The following is a 22290-nucleotide window of genomic DNA, read 5'->3' as shown; positions in this document are numbered from 1 at the left end:
AAGGAGATTTGGATTTCCATTTTTACAGTGAAAAAAAATCAATGGCAGACATTTTCAAGAAATATTCTTTTTCTAGCAGAAAAAAGTTATGTAATAACAAAAATGGGCTTTCCAAAATAAATGTACAGTTTCCTTCAGTTTCAGGTAATTTATAAATCAATTTTAAAAAGATTTCCACAAGAAACAGGTAAACCACAGCCATGATAAATTTCTATTGATTTCATATGCAGAATCAGAAAAGTAAAAAATAAAAAAATGTAATATTGTAATGATGCACATGGAAGACTGTATAGTTTAGATACCCAAAAGCTTGAAATTCCTAAGGGAGTGATGGTTGGAATAGTGAAATTAATGTTAAATTCTGACTAATTCTGTTCTTGAAAGTTGAATTATCCTGTTGGGTCTGTATACAGATGTATGTGTGTCAGTCTTCCCATTTTTTCCCATAACTTTTTAATTCTGGAAAGATAAAAACTGTTACCTTTGTTCTCTCTTTTTTTCAAGTGCACTTGTTGGATCTAGTGCACAACATTCTTGCAGCTTTACAAGATGGACGAAGTATTAACGAACAAAGATACAATTTTCTTCCAGTATCTTTTATTTGTTGTTGGAATGGTATATTCCCTAAAAGACCAATAATCAAAGGATTTCCTGCATTTGCCAAGGGTTTTGTGAGATTTTTGATAAAGAGAAAAGAGTCTGAAAAGTTATCAGTCAATATCTTTTTTTTTTCCATCCCTTTTATTAGGACTTTCTAATGGGAAAGAATGGATGTAGAAGGAGGAAATCATTAAAATGGTGGTCAAATCTTCTGGAAGTGGCCGTGAAGGCTATGCTATGGTTCCAGCCATGACTGAGAATCCAGAATGTGGATACACAGGAGTTCCTGAAATTCAAGACTTCTGGAAGACTCCTGAACTGAGACCTAAAAGTCACTGGTAAGTTTGAAGAATCACAGACCATTGCTTGAGCCTATTTGACATTTTATACTTTGGTAAAAAAGAGTTAGTCTAGAAGACAAAGCAGCTTTTCAGAGTGAAATCTGCCAAGTCCAAAGCAGATCTTCTCTTAGCTATGTGGGGGAAAGGCTCACTCTAAGGCTTCAGTTTGCCTGCTTTCAGCTCAAATCTCTGCCTCCTCTCCCGTTCCAGCTCATGTCTGCAGTGATGTTGTGACATGTAATATCACTGCTGGTAACCTTATTAGCAGAGCCAATTGTCTGAAGACATTCATATGGGAGGCTGCTTGCCATTCACTGTATGAGCTATGGCCCTATTGTTTGTGACAGCACTAGGTGACCTAATTCACTCCAGTGGATCCATCAAGCAAATCCTCACAGGGTGATTTTCCCCTCTGACAGGTCACTATCACTGTTCTTTCCCCTAGTACTCTATTAGTCCTAGCCTCACTTTCACACAAACACAAAATTACACATGGACAGGGTCCTTCCTGAGAGCTGGTCTAGTTAGTAGGTATTTACATGGGCACAGTGAGCATGCAGCATGAGCCTAAAGCTACTTGGACTGCCTTTAAGCTTTTAACATAACAAAATGTAGTGTTTAGAGATTAGCATTGGCTAAGTTACTTTACTTCTTCAATCAACAATAAAGAGGGAAAAGGGAATTTTGCTGATATTGAGGTGTTCATGGCACAGTTATGACACAGTGATGGGCCTAAGAACCCTATCTTTGTAATGATTTTAGGACAACTTGGACAGAAGCTGCAGGGTACAGCAGCCTTGTCAAAAGCTTTTCCTTCCTGCCCAAGTCTGCAGTGTCTTCAGCTGTCTTCAAACTGTACTTTGACCAAACTGTACTTTGTACAGTCTCGACCACGTGGAGATTGTGCAGCTGTGCACTGAATTCCTCAAGGACTTTACAACAAACTAGAATTCAAACTACACTATCAGAATCGGCAATGGGATGATGATGGCAGGTGTGTGAATGTGTTGCCCTGTTAACCAAACAACGAAGACAAGGAAACTGTTGATGAAAGGGAAAGGTGGAAAGTTTTGTTCAGTGAATAGTTCTAATGTGTTTGCTTCCCGATGGCGCTCCAGGCTTATTCTGTGTCCTTCTCAATACTTCAAAGAGATAATTGAATTTCACCAGATACTTTGATAGAATTCAAACCAGTATTATGCAAGTACACAGGAGGAGTCCTCGAGTAATTTAACCTGGCCTTTTGAGCTACTGACAAAGTCTGGCAGGAGAACATAACCCAGCAGCCACCCACGCTCAGCTAGGGATCTAAGTGAATGTTGATGAGAATGGGAGTAGGTGGTGAAGTCTCCATGAGATTGAAAATCTCAGCAGGAGTTGGCATGGACTGCTCTGGAAGCTGTTGTTGCCCAAAGCAATGTTGCTCTGAAGGAATAAAGCATTTGTATTGAACTGAGAGGTGTGGTCATCTCACTGCTGCTGGCAAACCAGGCTTTGTTGGAATTTTGATGACAGGAACAATTTTAGTTCTTTTGATCTAAAATTGCTGTCAAGTGAAAGGCGTGATGCTCAGTCTGTGCTAAATGGTTCAAGTTAGGAGATACTAATGGAATTTCTAGCTGTGAAATAACTATGTTGTTTCTACTTGTTGAAATTATACATTACCAACATTCTACTGTTTCCAAGATACATGGACACATAATGGAAATTACCCAGTCAAATCAAATGCCTGTTTCCTATAATGAAGCATCACAAATTTCCTAATAACTGAGACAGATCTTTGCTACATATACCCTAACTCACATACAGCAATGAAGGGGAATATACGGTTACTAAAGAATGCAAATATGAAGAATATGTTATGCTGTGTATAAGCTTTTCCCATGGCCTGTGTGTGTCCTCTAAGATGGCAAAACAGTAGACAAGGCATGCTGTTATTAAGGAAGTTGACTTACAATTAATTATAAATGCAGTGAAAAGAGAAACTCAGGAGTTCAGAAAGAGTGTGTAGAGTGCTATTCCAACTTCAATAAAAAAGCTTTTTGTTTCTCTTTTATCTCCTGAAAGTCAAAATTCCTCAAGAGTCATTCAATTATTTGAGCTTAGGGTTCCAACAAATGTTGGAAAGCATGGGTTGTTTTTCTGTTGAGTACACAACTACAAGTTTTGCCCAGTTTCAATGCAGAAAATAAGTGGGATGGGAATAGGACTTCTTAGCAACAGACCAATGTTCCATTCTTGCTTCTGAAGCTCTGTCTGTCTCCTTTACCACTGTGACAGTGTTATCAATAGATGGCTCCTTTAATGACTTAGTGCTAAATTTGCAGTAAAATCTGTAGCCAACTGAGTGAAATTTGGGATTTCCCTGCAAATAATCAACAATTTTTGATCTGTTGTTTTCCTGGTATTTCCAAGAGTGTGTGATATAAGTTTCTGTCTGCTATTGTTACGCTTTCATGTGTAATGTTAGTTGTGGCAAGACTGCAGGCCAGGCATGCTGTAGTTTGAGTTCCTGCTTTATCAGCACTTCTGTATGGGCAGTAACAGTAGTTTCCATGCAGTCATGGTGGGGATTTGCTTTGTGACTACTAGTGTTGCTATAGCTACGTTTCTCCAATGTTCATTACTTCCAATAGCGTCCTTGTCACGCATCCAAGGATGCTGGCATTAAACAAGCTCACAGCATGTCTTTTCTGCCCTGGAAACTATTGCTAGGTGCACTGAGTTGACCAAGAGGTACTGCAGCTGGTGCTTTGCCTGGGCTAAATCTACTTCACCCATGAAGGGAGTGATGAGAGAAGTAGTTAAGAGCTCTTTTACAGCATTGTGGAGGGAAAGGAAAGCCTACAGTCACAAAGGCCCCTTTCCAACTGAGCTGAACAGGAATGAGGAGAAGGAATTGTCATCTCTCAAGAGCAAGTGCAAGGCGGGGAGGGAGCATAGGAAACTTACATTAATTGCTAGGTTGTGTAATGAGCTGGGTGCTTTACAGCTACTGTATAGCGCCCATTGTGTCACCGCCTGGTTGGGGGTGTGCTGTTCCAGGGCAGTTTGGCTGGCTTTTGAGTTTTGGTTTTGAATGGTTTAATGAGCAAGTTAAATAGCTGTAAAACTCAGAGTAGGATCTCAAAAAGCCCACTGTCCCTCAGGAATACATGTGTATCTGGTGCTGTGAAGAAAAGGGAGTGAATTCTGAGCAGCCATTTACTTCTAGCAGGAAGGAGCTACCTACAGAACTCTGTTGTACAAGAAAAGACATCAAACATTCAAGACTAGCTATAAGATAGAGCTAATTACTGACATATCATGAAGACTGACAACAAAGAGGTACTCCAGCCTCTGCATATTCTACTAAACTTCAGTCTTACTTCTCAGGCCTTGATTAGCGCATAAGTGATATTAAAACAGCAATTATCTTATGCTAGGAGGAGCCAAAACACTGCATCTCATAATTTCAACAGGCATTTAGCTGTTGGGTGGGATCTCATCCTCTCTCAGTCTGCATTGGCATACTAATGCCACCAAGATGTTTAAGAAATTGGAATGCCTGTCATAAAGGGAGAAGCTGAGAGACCAGTGGTTGATTTTAGCCTGGAGAATGGCCAGGGAAACTTATCAATATGTGAAAATTCCTTAATGGGGGGTAGTAAAAAGATGAAACTGGACTCTTCTTAGTGTTATCTTTTCAAACATGAGGAAAACCCTTTTTCTCCTAACAATGGTAAAATGCTAGAGTAGTTTACCCAGGCAGGTCTCTGTCTTTGGAGATATTCAAACCTCAACTGAATACTTTTCCTGAGGTCTAGGTAACACTGCTCTGAGCTGGGAGGTTCAGACTTGATGCTGTCCTGTGGTCCTTCTACCTCCAAATACCCTGTGGTTTTGTGTTTCTATGAATCTGTGGTATTTGTTCCATGTTTTTGGGTCTGAAGAAGCCCAAATAAAAAAGGGAGTTCTGTTATTTCCAGTGTTCAATAAGTAATTGACCAAAACAAGGCCAAATTTTCAGATTTCACAAACTTACTTCCTAATCTACAGAGATACATCTGTACAAACAGATGCACAAACTGTATGTTACTTTTATACATGCCTTTGAAAGTGCTGCTGTATTCCTTCAGACATGCTACTGGATGCTTAAAAGATCAGTCTAATAGTGGACTCCCAGTTTTTAAGCCACAAAGGCCTGTTTTATTCTCAGCATAGAGATATCATCTGACATCTATTTTTTGTACTATAACAATAGTTGCTCTTGCAAGCAATCTGGATGTTGAAGCAGGCAATTTTTATGTTGATCTCAACTATGTGATTCAACAATTGTTAGAATTACTACTCATAATTAATTGAGTGTTTTGCACCAGGTGATGCTGTTCCATTACAGTTACAGTAATAAAGGTACTCAGATCCTTTAAAGTATCACTTAAAGTGCTATTTACTACAGCTAACACTATAAAGAGAGAGATATAGATAATCTTAGATCTGTTTAGATGGTGAGACCTCAAAGTTCTGTGGCATTGAAAAGCCATCTGACTGGGGCACAGCATTCAAGAGCAGATCTGGTCTGTTACCCCATTTTAATCCTGCAGGATTTTCTTACAAGAAAACTACTGATCATTTCTACTACCAAAAAAAAAAGGACACTCATGTGCAAACTTCTTGCTGCACTTTTAGTTTAAGACAAGGACATGCAAGTGACATAATCAGCAGTATCAAGTTAGAGCTACTTAGAGGTATTATTACAATTGATTGTCTAAGTTTGTCATCAATCCAAGGAATATTAACAGCACAGGCCTTGGGCTAAGCCATATGTGCAGCACAGCACAGTTTAAGTTGTATATAGATTATATGCTTCAATGTATGATGCTCAAGATCATTGCACTAAGATACATGACTCTGTCTCCAGTCCTCATTCTGCAGATGCGTTTACAGCATACTTAATAAAAGAAACAAGTTGACAGGATTTATATCACACTCATTATACCCTATATCAATTAGATTCAGCTGCTCAGAATGTTTCATAAAACCAACTCTTGTAAAACTGTAGTAGTACTTCCCATTACTCTTAATTTTCAGTAGATAAAATCGCCTCATTCCAAAAGCACCCCTTCTTTAAAGCCAAGAGCAGGTTTATTCATAACTTATGCTCTGGTCTAGATTTGTATCAATCCTATCAGAATTCTGGACATGAGACACCTTCCTTTCCTTGAGACAATTTTGTTGTCACTATTTTAGGATGTGGGACCTGCAGCAGTACATATACTGTCTAGTACAGCTGTCAGCAGCGTGCAGCACTTGCCTGGCGGGTAGGAGGAAGAGCACTGTCTCCTGTTCAGACCCTCTTGGGGAAACTACAGGAGTCTCAGAGAGAGCTGGCGGACTGGCTCTGCTTCGGCCATACGGGACTGAACGAAATTAACGTAGTCGCAGAAGTTATTTGCCTATAGGTGGCAGTATTTCCTAGCTCTTGTTTTGCAATACTGGTGATATTTGAGTTTTCCGTAATTTTGCCATCGCAGATTTTGTTGTTCATTAACGCCACAAAGTCCAGTCATAAAGATGGTTAAAGAAAAGTTGCTTTTAGGATGTGTTTCAGTTCCATTCGTATAAATTTCTGTGCTAAATGATGTCACATCAGTGGGCTAGAGAAGTACAGTTCTGCTTTCTGATCTTAAGTTACGAGCTATCTCTTGTTACATATGAGTGTGTATCATTGAGCCTCGATCCCCCTGAGAGTTTTGCATGAGTTTTGCATGAAGAAATGGGAATCGTTTGTGCTTAGTATGGGGAAAAATTTGTAGGAGCTGGTGGCTGCAGCCACTGTTATTTAAGCAAATCCTGGTCAAATCAATCAATTGCAGTGTTTTACAGAAGGTTGCTTGCTCTGTTGCAAGAGTACCTGAAGTGAGTTTCTGCCTATTCATCAGTCTTTGCTGTTTAGATTAAATTACGGCAACTTTGTTGTTTTTACCAACCAGAGCTTGTATGGTTATTTGCCACCCTTGCTACATCTGACTGTAATGGTTGCTGCTAGTTTCTGAACGTTAAGATGTATGCAGCAATTTATAGCTATAGTCACAGAAAGGCATTTATATAGGCAGCAGTGCTGTAGATTTAGATGACAGCAAAACTACAAAACTGAATTATAGCCAGCGTAATATTCTCCTGAAGGTATATGAAGGTGTGTTGTAAATCACAGCTGTACAGCAAAAAACCTAGGGAATTGTTAAGCATAAAGCAACCCTCTTGTTTCTTATTCCAAAGAAATATGGATTACTGAACTAAAAGGAGATGGAAGTATGATACACTTTATTTCTCCTTGATAAACACATCTGATCACTAAAGTAATCATTTCTTTGCCTTACACTGTTAATCAGTATTTTTAAATGCAGAAATAATGTCTCAGATGTCAAGTTTTGGTTTAACCCAACAGGTAGCTAAGCATCACACAGTCATTCACTCACTCCCCCTCCCATTGGGATGGGGGGGGGACAAAAAAAAAAAAAGTAGAACTCAGCAAGTGAGATAGAACTATTTACTAAGACAGAAAAGGAAGAGAAACAAAAAGATAATAGTAATGATAATCATATATATAAATACAAAACAGGTGATGCACAAGCAATTGCTCACCACTCACCAAACAAAGCCCAGCTAGTCTCCACCAGTGGCTGTTTGCCCAGCCAAGTCCCTACCATTTTTCATGATGTCAGATGGTACGGAACATTCCTTTGACCAGTTTATGCTAACCGTCCTGGTCCTGTCCTCTCCCAAGTCCTCATGCCACCTCAGCCCCCTCACTGGCAGAATAGAACAAGAGCTGAGAAGCTGAAATGCCCTTTGTTCTCTAGAGTGCTACTCAGCAACAACTAAAACATCACTGTTTTATCAACATTTTTTTCCTCCTGAAGACAAAACATAATGTCATGCCAGGCATTGTGAAAGAAAAATCAGCTCTATCTCAGCTGAAAACAAGACAGGTTAGTAGTCTCTGCCTTAGGGGAAAATACAAGAGGGACCATCATGAGAATATCTTCCTTTACAGGAAGTTTAAATATACACCCTTATTAACATAACATTATTATTCCCATGGGTTCTTTCTGGTTAGTGGTTAATATTAAAATAGCTTTTCCATAAAAAAAAAATGAAATGCAATTCAGTGTTTTCAGAAATCTTTTAATATCCCTGTAAAACAGGAAACGCTTCTGACAAACAGCTGCAAAGATGATGCACAAATGAGGAACAAATAGTGCCACAAAGATTGTCTTCAAAGTCCAGAATCTTTGTTCTAAACCACAGAAAAAACACCCTTGCAAGAAGCACAGGAAGATTTTTACTGAGAAGTTTTTAAAGCTGCTGTGGTACAGAAGTGAATTGTGCATTTAGTTGCAGTGTTATCTTGCATAGAAGTAAATGTACAATAATTAAAATCAAAGTTAAAGGCCAAATAGCAAATGGAGGTAATGACGTTATGAGTAAAAATTTGGCTGATGATGCTTGACAAAACTGTGCAAATAGTCCTTTATATGCAACATAAGGAAAGTAAGTTTAGTACGTATGAAGCCTAGAAGGCTCAAATTCAATTAATTTAAGACAAAACATAGAATTCTGTTTATGCTTATACCAATATAGATCCAGGTTTACTCCACTGGTTTAAAGCTGTTCTGGATCTTTGTCAGTATGTTTGAAATTAGCATCTGGTTCATGTCATAAATCCTATTTATATCTTCTACTGGCTTCCAGCAGACCGTCTGAGGACAGAAAGCAAAAAAAGTGGCCCTGGGCCTTAATTATAATTGTACAACAGTGACTTTTTCTAAAAGTCATGCTTTTAATTTGTATTTAATTCCTCATTTTTTTGAGCCATAAGCCTCTTTCATAATGACAGTAAACAGCAATTTTATTGTCTTATTTCTACTCAGTTTTATATTCAAATGCCTCTTAACATTTTCTGAAATCAAGGAATTTTTAAAAATATGTACAGTTCAGTTAAATAAATGCTGTTATCATTTCCTATGTTTTGAAGCTACTCTCCCAATACATATCTAGTAACACCACTTCAATATATACCACCACGTAGATAACTGGAACAGAATTATTATTGTAGAGACAGCTACAATCTTACAAACCTGAACACCATGTTTTTGCTCCAATCCAAACTCACAATAACAAAACCAGTTTTTACAAGAGAAATGAACTGTACAGAGAATTATTTACTCTTATTTAAAGAACGGTTCAACTCTTACTGAAACCAATGGGTCTTCCCATAAATGTATTCAGATTCTAGATAAGAATGACAAGATAATTCAGTGGAGTGAAAGATCAATAAAAAGCGTGAGTGGAAGATGAAATGTGTATGTGTACCACAATACACACACAGTCTGATTTAATATTGCATCCTTTTTATGTGGATGTAGAATGGAAGAATTCTGACTCTACCTACAGCTGTTCATATTGCTAGAAAATAAGAATATGCCATCCAATAATTAGAACTCTCTTCCTGCTTTTAAGATAAATAGCTAAGGTTTAAAGGCATCCTAAGTTTCTGCCTAGCTCTTGCTTTAAGATGTCTATGACAGTGGTATAAATTCCTGTGCTGGCGTAATGACTGGAAATGGTTCTACACTGTTCAAGCAATAAAAGGCAAACAAATTGAATCCTTCCATACAAAAACATATCTACTATGCAAATACTGATTTGCAGCCCAGAAGCCAAGAATGCTGTATGGAGGAGGAGACAACAAATCTTCCACGAAAACACACAGAGCCTTAAATTTTTTAGTTGCCCTGTGGACAGCTAATTCTGAAGGTTGCTACTTCCTTCTCACAGTTCAAAAATATTTTCCTAGCAGTTAATATGTTATTACATAGAACATGCAAGCTGTCCATGACAATTTAACAGCAGTGCTGCAGTTCCGGCTGGCTCCTTCTCCAAACTGTGAGCCGAGATTTGAATGACTTACCCAGGGCATTTTAAGCAAGGTTTTTAAACATTTTAGGAATCAGAGTGATCTATTAGAACATGTAATGTAACACTTCACATTCCTTTAAAGCAATAGCTGAGTGGTCCCTGGAGTCTGAGGAGGATAGTTACAGAGGAGAGTCACGTTGCAGTCAATAAGAATCCGCAGCTTGAAGGTTCTGAAGGACTTGCAGCACAAATTCATAACAGAATAAATACTGATCCTGCACATAGAGACACCAGTGTGAAACAGATGAATACATTTGACAAAGGAACTAGATAAATAATTATAGACTGGCTGTAATGTTGTTTGTAACACCAGCAACTTTGTTACACATATATAAACATATGTATATTTAAAGGTATCCTCAATCTTATTTTTCCTTCACTAATGAAAGTGCAGTACCTGTAAGCATGAGCTTGAGTCTCACTGAGCTCAATGGAGGTTATTTACCTGCTTAATTTTAACCATCTGCCCAATCTAAGGTATATTGGAGCATATCTTAAATACTTGACTCTGAGAAGAACTTATCCTAGTCTTGTCTAGTTTTTCATCCCACTTTCTGTTTGTTCTAAGTTGAGTTACCTTCATTTTGTCTTGTACTCTGTGAACTCTTCCTCCAGCGGTAGAAAGGGCAGTGATAGCTTAACAATTGCAAGAATTCAACTAAAGGCTGTGCTTTTGCAGGGTAGAGTCTCACCTGTTTTGCCAGTGATTCCTCTTGTTTTTTTGTTTTTTTTTTTTTTGTTTGTTTGTTTGTTTTTTGTTTTTTGTTTTGTTTTGTTTTTTTTTGTTTTGTTTTGTTTTGTTTTGTTTTGTTTTGTTTTTTTGCCAAAAGGAGGCCTGTATATGTACTATATTGATGATTTGTGAAGTTCAAGTGACTAAAGCTGCACTAGAGGTCTCTTTATGTTGGCTTTCTTTTCCCTTTCTTTCTTAATTTCAGTTACTAAGGCGTTCTAAATTTAGATAAAGACACACTTGCCTGGAAAGTTATTATTTTCCTCACAAGGGGGCTAAGGTTATGCTCTAAACTCCAGATTGATCCAAGCATAAGGATCTGTAGCAGAATTTGAAGTCGTAGTCTAGTTTGAGTACTGAGAACTTACCTTACTTTGGATCATGCCAAACCGCTGTTCTCTCAAATCTCTCACTATGTGCTTGATGTTGAACTATTAGAAGAGAACAGTTTTTATTATGTTAATGTTGAAACTATTAAAAAAAAAAAAAAAAAAAAAAAGAATGGAAACAATTTATGATGAGAAATCTGGGGTTCAGTTCTTTTACAAATAAAATAACTCTGGTTATTATTTCTGTTCTTTTAAATAACCAAGCTGGGTTTATTCCATTTTGTAAGGATTAATTTCCACCAGGAGTTAACTGTGTTCTAAGATATCAACACATTTTGTTGACATCCATCTCGGTAATATTCATATTTACTGTAAGATTTAACAATTATTTGTTTGGTACTTACACAGAGATCTTTTTCTATATAGCTCAGAAGAATTTCAACACAAAGCAAAACTCCACTTCTTCCTATCCCAGCACTGCAGTGAGCAACAACAGGTCCTCTCCTGTGAGCTTTCCTCATATAACAAATAAATTTTACAAGCTGCTCAGACAGTTTGGCACTACTGTGGTCTGGCCAAGTGGTAAACTGCAAATGACTTACAATTCGCCTCTCATCTGTCTGGAAAAAAAGAAAACAAAAGTGTGTATTCACCAAAAGATTAGTAACATAGCTATATAAAACCCAGTAAAAAAGAAACAAATACATGTAAATATAAATGTAAATATATATAAATGAGGAAATAGCATTTTCTTTTTCCTTATTATTTCTTATGTCAATACTAAATGAAAAAATGTTATACAATTTTTCCATGCTGGTAAAAACATCTGCTGTAAAGATCCAAGTCCAACCAATAATTGTTCTGCAAAAATGATTGTTTATGCAACTGACAATCTTAAAAACAAAAGAATCTAGGAACTTCAAGGATTGAAGCCTTCCAAAGTCCCAGTTAGCATGGCAATGGATTTCTATTGACTGTAAGCTGGATGTAAAAACCTATCTAGATTTTTGCCATTAGAATAATTTGAATTAATGTCTGTGATTTCTACTGAAGTAAACTGATAATTTACCATAGTAATTTGATACTGGCACAAAACAAATGTAGCAAAAATAAAAACATTCATTAAAATCAGGTAAGGGCTCGATCACTTACAATGGCCAATCTTCCCATCATCTTCTGGACAGACCCTTATTGGAAACTTTGCTATCTTTCACACGGTAACATGAGGTGAGATTTTTCATCATATAAATAGTTTTACTAACAGAAACAGACTCCAAGTTAGTCTGGCACAATTAATTTTTCTTTAATTATTTCATGAACCAATTTGTCCTACAGAAATTTCGGCAAAGTCTTATTTAATATGGAGGCATAATTGATGGATTTGTCCCAGTTTCAGTGTTCTTACAATTAGGTTCTAAATTTATTGTATCTTCAAAAACGTCCTGTCAGATTGGTAGTTTCATGTCTTCTCATGAAATAAAGAAATTATCATTCTTTCTAAATTTTAAGATGAAAACCAACTTTTTTTCATCCTTCCTTTTACCCACTTTTACAGAACATCAGTGGCAGTCCTTATGATCTGATTTGATAAGAACAGTAAGAAATTCTGCAAAAAACACAGCAACTCTGTGAATATTAAAGGACTAATTATTGGACACTCTTGTCCAAATGTTCATAATGTTGGATCCACTCTTTGTGCAATAAGCAATGAGGCAGTATTTCATTTATCTAAATTTCCTGTTTGTCGAACATTCCCAAGAACATGGTGAACAGATGTTAGAGAAGAAACAAATAATGCCAGTATTTATTCATTTAAGATATTTACTCAATTTCTTCACATATGAAAATGTTAATTACACTCAACTTACCTGCTTGTTGATCATTTCTATTATTCTAATTATGAAGTATTCCAGAATCTGGTAACTGTCCAGCCTGAGATGAAAATTAGCCAGATCTATGGAGTCATGTGGAGGTTCAGGCCAGTATCGATGACTTTTCACTTTTCCTAGCTCAACTTCTTTTGTCATCATGGCAATCAGATCTGATTCACTCTCCCAAACCATCTGCCAGAAATCAGCCATAGTAGAAGGCAGAGGCCCTTGAGTTATAATGTAGAAGTGTTCCTCTTCTCCAACTTTCATTCTGATATAACTTGCGTTAATGTAGCCATTGTTTTCTCCCAGGAGAACTCGTGTCTTATCATCTGGACAGAAACAGAAAGTTACTATTGCAGCTGTAGATCTGAAATGGAGCTCTGCCACCTCTAGCATCTAGGAGATGGGGAGCCTCAGCCTCTAACAACAAAGTATGCTTTTATTTTTTAGATCACATTTGGCAGGCTGCTCTAACATTAATCACTGCTAATCAGAATTCTGACTCAGATAAGAGCTGAGCAACTGAAATATCTACTTGGCTATCATGTTTTCAAATACTTCTAAAATGAACTTGTATTTTTTCAAGAACTACATATATCTGTGATTTCCACTGTGCTTTTCAGAATTCTGCTATGTCAAAAGCTGTAGATTTAAAGAACTGCTAGTATAGTACAAGATACACTAATCCACAGAAATGTACTAGACCACTATATGACAGAATGAAGGGAGCACCAAGATAGTTGCCTCCCTACCAGACCAAGTCCTGCCTTGCTGAGGATGATAGTGAGAAATTACTTACTGCACAAAGCAGACAACCTTATGTGAACTTTACACTCTAGGAAAAATCTCAACAAAATTCATTTTTAGTAGAATTTTCTATGACGAAAGAATGTGGTGGGCTTCGCCTCCTAATCCCAGTGTTATAGCTGTATCTTCTTATTGGTGTGCATACTTACATGGAAGAATATCTTGATATCTGTTTTTATCCCGGTTTTCTGGTGCTTTGCCAGTTCTGCAGTCATCTATTGGCTTCACATGTTCCAAAGCCTGTATCAAAAAGAAACAGTCACACAGTTTTCATATCCTTCATGAAGAGATTTTACTGATTTGTGACCTGAGACAGACTTTTTAAAGAAGAGAATCAGCACATTTTTCCTTAAACTTCTAGGCGCAGTTCAAATTGCTTAGTAGTTCCTTCAGTATGCAGAAAGTTTCTGGAGATTTTGAATGAGATTTCCAACCCATATCCTCAGCATCTTGAATTATAGAACCATTTTGTATGTTGTTGTAAAATAGATGTTTGGAATAGTGTCTTGGCCAAATAATCATTATTCATAAGTGACTGGAGAACAAACTTTAGCACTGTTAGAAGGTTATGAATGTCAGTGAATAATTTTCAATTACAGTGAAACTGATGGATAAAGGGAACAACATCAACGATATTAAGTGGAAATCATAATTCTAAGAACTTCATAGCAGATTTAGGGTAACATAATGCAGTTTGACCAGGAAGCAAAAAGATGAAAATTAATTTCATATATGGTTTTGAATTACTTTCACTTTTCTTTATTCTTCTACCTCTTTGATTTGCATTGTGCAATGCCTGGCCTTCACAGTAGGCCACTACATAGTATAATATGGACTGAAATATATTCGTTAGGTTTTCAAGGTCTTCATCAGTAATTATTGTTTTTCTCAAATAAAATATCCATTGATTTTGGTAACCAGTAGTTTTCCTGTTAGATCTCTCTGCTTTGTGAGCAAATGCACGAATTGGCTCATATCATGCTATGCCTACCTCAGTAATGGAACAGAATTAGTGGAAATGTATATGTGAGCTTTTGGTGAAAGTCAACAAATCCTATACACATGAGTCTATGTGATTTTTTACCCAGAAAGTGAGATATGAAGGCAACCTGAAGAAACTGATAACATTTTGATTACTATGGAAAACTGGTAGTAATCTATTTCATAGAGGATGAGTACATCATTTAACAAAAATTCCAGGACTGCGTTAAAGAACTATGGAATAATCTTTAGAAATTGCTAATAAATAGTACTAAATGCTCCATATACTGAAATGCATTCATAATTCTATATTTTTTCATAATTTATGTCATCAGATGTAATTGTATGTTTTTATTATTTACTTATATTGTTTTTATTTTTATTTTACTTCCACTAAGTTCCTGACCTCAATAGCACTTTGTGGCAATGATTTCCATGGATCACTGAAGCATTGTGGAAAACATTTTCTTTCATTGTCTAGGTGTTTGGATTTCTTGCTTTAATCTAGTGCCTAGAAGTGTTCTTAGGCACCTATTTAGCAGAGCTGAGAGGGGAATAGAAAGAAGTTGATCTACATTAAATTGATCAGTATTTTATTTTTGTGTATTACTTGTTTTTAATTCCAAATGGGTGAGATCTTTGGACAGGAAATAGAGTAAGTAAACCTGGCCTGTATGGAAAGAAGGAGATACAAATAGTGCAACATGACTCAAAAAGCAGAGCAGAAGCCCTATCCTAGCTGGAACATCCTCTGAGAAAGCGGAGTCAGTGAAGATACAACTGAATCTCCCATAAAGTATGTAGAACAATTCTAAAAATCACTTTCTTAGTTCTGCTAAAGATCTTAAAAATGAATTACACTTTACCATAAACTCTTTCAAGACCTCTTGATTTTCAATCCGTGACTTAAGGCCCTGAATAAAATGTCTGATGCCAGTCCTTGGACGTAGTCTGGTTGGTGAGGATTTAAAGTTAATTAAATGAGTCAGTTCATCTTCAGAAACAAAGGTTCTGCCTACACATAGCAAAAAGAAAAAAAAAAAAAGAAGTTTTTAATGATTATTGAACATAGCATAAAGTTTTGGATTTAAAAACTAGGGGACTGCAGAATTTGAGTACACTTCAGTGTTTTATACTGTGGAAGTAAACTGTAAAAGTATTTTTGGCTTACTTCACAGTAGAAAGAAGACTCAGTCAGTATCATGGATACAACTAGCACCATATTTCATGGAGATTGCATATCCAATTATTTAAAATTCTTGCTTTCTACAATTTCTAAACACAGTCTGTTATGAATTAATCATTCTTGGAGAATTATAACTTTAACAGTAATTTATATTTGAGATATCGGCCACATCTTCACAGGAAATCATGTTTCCAGGAGTTTCCTGAAGATTAATACTGCCACACTCTTCATCTTACCTCACACTTCCTTTCCATAACAAGGTGTGAAGTACCTCTGATGCACAAAAACCAAGGATCAGTTTTACTAATTAGCTATGCTTTCTATAGTATACTTTCTGATACAAAACTTAGATTAAGAAGATAGATAAACATTAAGTCTCCAGAAATATCATTGTTCTACTACAGCAATTGAAAAAGAAGGCACATCAGTAATTTATGTTACTTCCATAGAATAAAAGCAGTAGGTTTTTTTGGTGGGGGAAAAAAAAAATAGTAGTTTGAAGTGGCAAAACTATAGAATTTGTCCTTACAAGCAGAGGCTACTGTTGGCAATGAAAACATGCCAATTGACTTGAGATAACTTGATGATCTGTTCCTCAGCTTTGTTGTAGGCTGAAGACTGGGAGCACTGTTCTCTTATTTTTGTAAGATGTCTTTGCACGCTTTAACCAATCCCAACGAAAAATTGCAGCACTGTGCACCTAATCGAGTATAATCAAGTTATTTAGATATTTTCCTTTTGCGTAAGGACACTATATAGAACACAACAACAACAAGAAAAATGGCAAAACAAAAATTGCAAGTTGCCCATCCTTTTTAAGCTCAAAAGCAGAGGTGCTCAAAATGGTAGCAAATGGATGGTGGCCAGTAGAGCTGTTACCACTCTGCGTAATTAACTAAGCTCAGCCTCATGATCCTTCCTTCTAGCAGATCTCCAAAAGAGTTGAAGAACTCCTAACGTTGGCCATCTTCATCTGGGTATGGCAAAGATCTGATGCTTTTCTATGCATCAGAGGCAAAAATTTTGACCTGAGTCATCTGGCCTTCAAGACATAAAGGGGAGTAGTGTTGATCTCACTGTAGTTATGTGTAGTAGCTGGCCTATTACAATAAGGAAACAAGAGCATTTCTGGTTACTTCTAGGTAGAATGGAAGTCCTGTGGAACATATCATCATCTTCATTGTTCCAGCTATCTGACTCAGACTGTTGACTTTCTCTTCTGCAGCCTTCATATCCTGCGTAGTTCTGTGATCTGTAAAACAGCATTAGTTGATAGGTTTCATGGAAGCGGCTGAAGTTAAGGTCATCTGGACCATGCAAAAACTTTGTTTTTGATCTATTTTCAGTAACTTTTAACTTTCTCAAGTGACTATTTTCAAGAATCACAATGACTTCTGAAGAACATGAATACAAGGATTAATGATATTATTTCGTCTGGACAAACAGGGACAGATGATCTGTATAAAAAGCTGCCAGAAAATAAAGATGTTACAGGCAGTATTTTAAGAACAATACATTTCTTGAATTGTTAGCAATAATAGATGGGTAGGCTTACTTCAAGGTTTCTAAGAATATTCTAAAATAGAGAATTTTAGAGTGCTTAAATATGTATAGCTAGATAATATATCTACAACCCAGGATACAGCAATAATATGTGCAGAATGAGTTAAATATTCATGTAATGGCTAACTCCATCCCCCTGCAGATCTGCCATTTAACTATTTGAGTAGGCTTAAGCATACTGTAGCCTTACATTGGATAGGATAATGTGTGATCATAATACATAATATAATCAATAGGAAAAGGTACTGTTAAGAGTGGGAATAAGATAATATTTTAAGTAGCAGCTTTGCAAAGATCAGTGATCGTTTCAGGCACTGTATTTTCAAGTTAGACAAAGCTTTTGCGAGCATAAAATAGGACTACCAGAACACACTGGTAATAAAGAGATACAGGTCAAAGTACAAGGGCCAGAAAGCTAGTCCATTTGCAAAACAACCAGAAGAAAAAACAAATGTTATCCTTATATGTGATAACTTTGTGTTAGCTATAGATACATTTGCACATCTTGCAAGATAATTTAATAATAATCACACCTGATTACCTGGTATACTGAAAGATAATATTATATTAGTGGAGAGATAATATCAAGTAGCACTGAGCTTGTATTCACATGGATATTCTCAATTGCAGATACTCTCAAGGGTTCTTTCAACAATTTTGTCCTTTAAAGACTGGCCAACCAGTCTTCCAAAATTTTAAGTTTTAAATGCTTTTAAGTTTCAAATATTTATTACTTTCTACATCTTATTGGGTTATAAATGATAAGTAAAATAATTATATTTCATATATTCTGTATCTTTGTCATAAACAAAACTGCTCCTTTTTACCAAAGCTACATTATTCTTTGATTTCCTGTTCTGTACATTTGAGGTAAAATTCTACACTTCCTGTACTGCATACCCACATATTTTCTTAGGAGTAACATCCTCAAATTCTCTTGATTCTAAAACATCTTGAAGTAAACACCTATGTCACTACAGCCTTAGGCCTGTCTGCATGAGCCGCAGTTACACCTAGAAACTTCTGTTACATTTGTTCTAATAGCTGCGTGGAATCTGTTTAGCCACTCTTATTACAGATGGAGCTGCATTTCAGTATAACTGTGTTCAAATAATTTGGGACATGAGTATACGGAAGATCTGGAAATACAAGAATAAATTATTGATGCTGATTACTTTAATAATTTTACCATATTTGAGAGACTTACACATCTGAAGTGTTACTGATGATACCCTGATAATCTTGTCCAATCATCTGAGCTTGCAGAGGGGAACAGTGTGTACTTTTTGGACCCTGTAGTTATAAGATAAGAAATAGCTGTGAAAAATCAGTACAAAGAAACATCAATCAGTACAACAACAACAACAAGAAGAATATGTTTACTTTATTCAATATTTTTTCTCATAATTGATGAATATGTGTTTTATACTTAAGAAGGAAATTGAAAATAGTTTCCAGGGAAAAAGTATATGTGACTTTGACTTAGCATTGCAGTATCTACTCAAATGAATAAGCTACATCAGTTGTATGTGTGATCTTCATAACAGTGCCGTGTTCAGAAGTCCCTACAATCTAACCTGAGTAGCTGAACTTTGAAAATATGACATTTCTGATATCACAGAAAAAACTCAGTCAAAAGAGTTGTGAGTCACACTCAGCTCTTCACCTCCCAATTCTTGGCAGCAGAAAGCAGCACTGTTTCAGCTGGAATTTCTGGTACTAATTTCCTCTTAGTTTTTAATCTCTGACACAACAAGGCCAGATGTTAGAAATAGAGTGCATCTGCACTACTAAGAAAGATCTCAACTAACAGAGGGCACATCCTTAATCAGCCTCCAGATGGATCAGAAGCAATACCACTAGTTGCTGTTTTTCAGGCCTGGAGGATGGTAACTAGGTCCTGCAATTAGATAGTGATGCAGAACATCTTTCTTCAGTATGTGGAAGTGGCTCCTTCTGAGTTGCAGCACTTGACAGTTAATTATATAAATTTTAATTCAGAGTGACATTTCTTCATCTTCTGTTCCTGCTTAATATTCCATTCAGAAACCACCCTGGCATATAATGTAGTATAAACTACCAGATACCTCACAGAATCTTAATAGTGGCTGCCAATCCTACCTTTTATTTATTTTTATGTTTTTACATTTATGCTTGTATTTTCCCACAAGAATTTGGGAATTCGTGGCCTTATATTTAACCGTGAATTAACTTATTCAGTTTTTTCTACTATTGGCTATACTGATTAGAGAATGCTATAAGGATATTTGTCTTATTTTTGCCAAGGAAAAGTATTTTTTGTTGTTTTTGTTAGTTTGCTGGTTTTTTTGGTTTATTTTGTAGTTTGTCATTTTCAAACCCTAGGACTTTGGAGTAAATGGCAGCTGTGCCCTGTAAAGTATAGTTTCTATTAACGTGAGACCATTAAAGGCAGGCTGGAAAGGGTTGAGAGCTAATGGAATGAACTCAGCAGAAAAGTTTAGCATGAAATAAAAGTTAGGTATTTGCAGACTAGACTTAACTACAAGCTTAAAACCATAAGTGAGCACTAATACATTGCTAACTCAGGCTAAAAAGGGACCTGTAACCTTAGTAGTATCTCGTGCCTCTGATTAATATCATTTCCTTGGCATATTTCTTCATTATATCATTGACCTGGCCTTATTTTTGTATTACATTTCACCAATCTTTAACAATGTATTTCCAACATTCATTCCAGCTCTGTACTCAAAGCTTTCTGAAATTCCATTCAAGATTTTCTTAGCTTATTCAGTTCAAGGATTTCTCCCCCTTTTTTTTTTTATATATATATATCTTTGATTATATTGGATGAGGCAAGCTTTGGAAGGTTGGTTTTTGTTTGTTTGTTTGCTCTGGAGGATAAAAAAACTACATTTATCACATTTTCAGGAAACAGGTTTTATAGTTGTAAAACTCAAAAATAACACTTATTGTAAAATTTAATACAGACAGTCTCTGCCTCACTTACTGGGATTCAAAACCAAAACTACGCCTGAAGAAATCTGGGGCTTTGGACTTAGCAGATACTGATGAATAGCAAACTTTCAAAGCATACTTTTAAAATATTGGAAGAATGGAAAAATTAATAAATAATTTATTCCAACATTATAAACTTCCAGAACTAGACTTGCTTATGCAACCTTCCTTTAACACCTCTCTTTAGCATATGTAGTATGCTTTTATCATATACTTTTAGCTCAGTGGAATCCCCTGATTTATTCCAATATTAGAGGTGCTGCTGACTGCAGCACAGTTGGTTCATGTTAATCTTTTTCATTAACAACGTGTGGTTCTTGCCAGCATTGCATCAAACCCATTTTTGTTTACAAACAAGTACATTGCTTGATAACTTCTACAAGCTCAATTCAGACTTCACCTTGCTGCACATCCAGTTGGATTCTTCCTTCAAAGTGAAAACAGATTGAGCTTCTAGGCTTCTCTCAACGCTGTGGTCATCTGAATACCAGAAAAAGAAATTTAAATGCCTAAAGTGTGAAAATACAGAACCATTCCTTCAGTAGCACCCACACCGGAGGACTTTGGTTTTGGAAGAGGCACTTGAGATATGTTGCCCCAAACTACCACAAAATACCCTTCTTTCTAGATGCTCTCGTAAGGGTAAAAACAGCAAAAGTTCCATATATAACCACTGAAGAAGTCAGAATAACTCAGGTGACCAGAAGATACTGAAGTATACCCACTACCAGTAGGAGTTGTAAAAAACCTACAACAGAATTGATAAACTTCCCTAACTCAGCCTATTCCTTTACATCACTAAATAGGCAAATATCATAGGTTTATTATGATAACAGTTCTTACGTAATAGCATTGTGTTTTATCGGTCCAGGGAAAAGAGTTTAAGCTTCACAGTAACAGTCTAATTCACAAATGTCACATGAGACTCCAATGCACATCTCCACAGCTAGTTCCTTGAATTTGAAGAACTGGAGAAAAGCCTATTCTTACTGCAGTGGATGGGAATATTTTCACAGCCACTAACGTTGCTAAAAGTTTAATCAGCCTTTTTATATCTGGATGACCTTCCCATTTTGGCATCATTTACCCTCAAAATCAAACTAGAAATGAAATGGGACAGTGAACATCCTCATTTCACACCTAAACTGAGCACAGTTCTGTCATCCTCACACAGAGAGTCTTTGAGACTCAGTAATATAATATTGGTAGACTATTCAATTCCAAACTGCTGGAAAAGAAATAGGAAATTTTAAATAATGCACTCCCTTTATTTACTTCAGATTCATCAAGATAGCTATGAATAACCATACCTTTTCCAGTAGCTTCTGACAGTCCTTGTCTAGCTGTCCCAAAGACCTCAGCTGCTCAGGATGTACAGCACCTTCTCTCCAGCTACAAACCTACCACTGATTTGCATAAAACTAGCTAAAATCAGCACACACCAGAAACCATCATAAATATAAGCTGAGTTTAAACATTTCTGAGAGTCTTGAGCATCATTCCCTATCTTCTTCTGTCTTGGAAAGCTTATCCAGCGCTGAAAGAACTTTTTTGTGTCTATGGCTATGAATCGGGAGTAACATTAGAGTTATTGGTAAAGTTATTCAATTGTTTTACCAATAGAAAAATTGAGTCCAGACATAATCCCACTTTTAATATGTATTTAATGGATTTAGCTGCTTACCAGGCTCTGTGTTTGTGTTTGGAGGGGAAGGTATGCTGTTTCTCTGGTTGCTTGAGTAAGCCCAACGTGAAGCTACGCTTCGGCAGACAGTGAGCTGAACAGTGCCTTGAGCCTTGCGCAGCAAATCTATAACTGTTTGGCGTGGTAGACCAGATACTAAAGTCTCATTTACCTGAAAAATACACGGTAAGTAATTCCAAATTTATTTAACAAAAAGCTTTTTTTAACACATAT

At 36.4% G+C, this 22290-nt stretch overlaps 2 protein-coding genes across 5 annotated transcripts in view; one reads left to right on the top strand and one right to left on the bottom strand.

Annotated features, from left to right (window-relative positions):
* Positions 1 to 22290, top strand: part of MAPK8 (mitogen-activated protein kinase 8) — a 185648-nt gene that overhangs the window by 56116 nt on the left and 107242 nt on the right. The window contains exon 2 of the mRNA XM_052677723.1: positions 749 to 938. The gene's annotated coding sequence lies outside the window, so the exon portion shown is untranslated. The remainder of the gene's footprint in view (positions 1 to 748; positions 939 to 22290) is intronic.
* Positions 8088 to 22290, bottom strand: part of FRMPD2 (FERM and PDZ domain containing 2) — a 53472-nt gene continuing 39269 nt past the window's right edge. For 3 of the 4 annotated variants that reach the window (XM_052677706.1, XM_052677704.1, XM_052677707.1), the window contains exons 33-42: positions 22057 to 22228; positions 20773 to 20852; positions 18583 to 18668; positions 16949 to 17064; positions 15493 to 15641; positions 13795 to 13885; positions 12833 to 13167; positions 11369 to 11584; positions 11004 to 11066; positions 8088 to 8683 (exon numbers count right to left, since the gene is read on the bottom strand). In XM_052677706.1, the coding sequence (XP_052533666.1) occupies positions 8573 to 8683; positions 11004 to 11066; positions 11369 to 11584; positions 12833 to 13167; positions 13795 to 13885; positions 15493 to 15641; positions 16949 to 17064; positions 18583 to 18668; positions 20773 to 20852; positions 22057 to 22228 (1419 nt within the window). In that variant the 3' untranslated portion in view covers positions 8088 to 8572. Of the gene's footprint in view, positions 10118 to 11003; positions 11067 to 11368; positions 11585 to 12832; positions 13168 to 13794; positions 13886 to 15492; positions 15642 to 16948; positions 17065 to 18582; positions 18669 to 20772; positions 20853 to 22056; positions 22229 to 22290 lie in introns of all 4 variants that reach the window. The other variant, XM_052677705.1, reaches the window with a different exon arrangement.

This window comes from Tympanuchus pallidicinctus, unplaced genomic scaffold (genome assembly GCF_026119805.1).
Source record: "Tympanuchus pallidicinctus isolate F22 unplaced genomic scaffold, pur_lepc_1.0 scaffold16, whole genome shotgun sequence".
Lineage (NCBI taxonomy): Eukaryota > Metazoa > Chordata > Aves > Galliformes > Phasianidae > Tympanuchus > Tympanuchus pallidicinctus.
The sequence above is the reverse complement of the archived record's forward strand: the minus strand, read 5'-3'. Positions and strand labels throughout refer to the sequence as shown.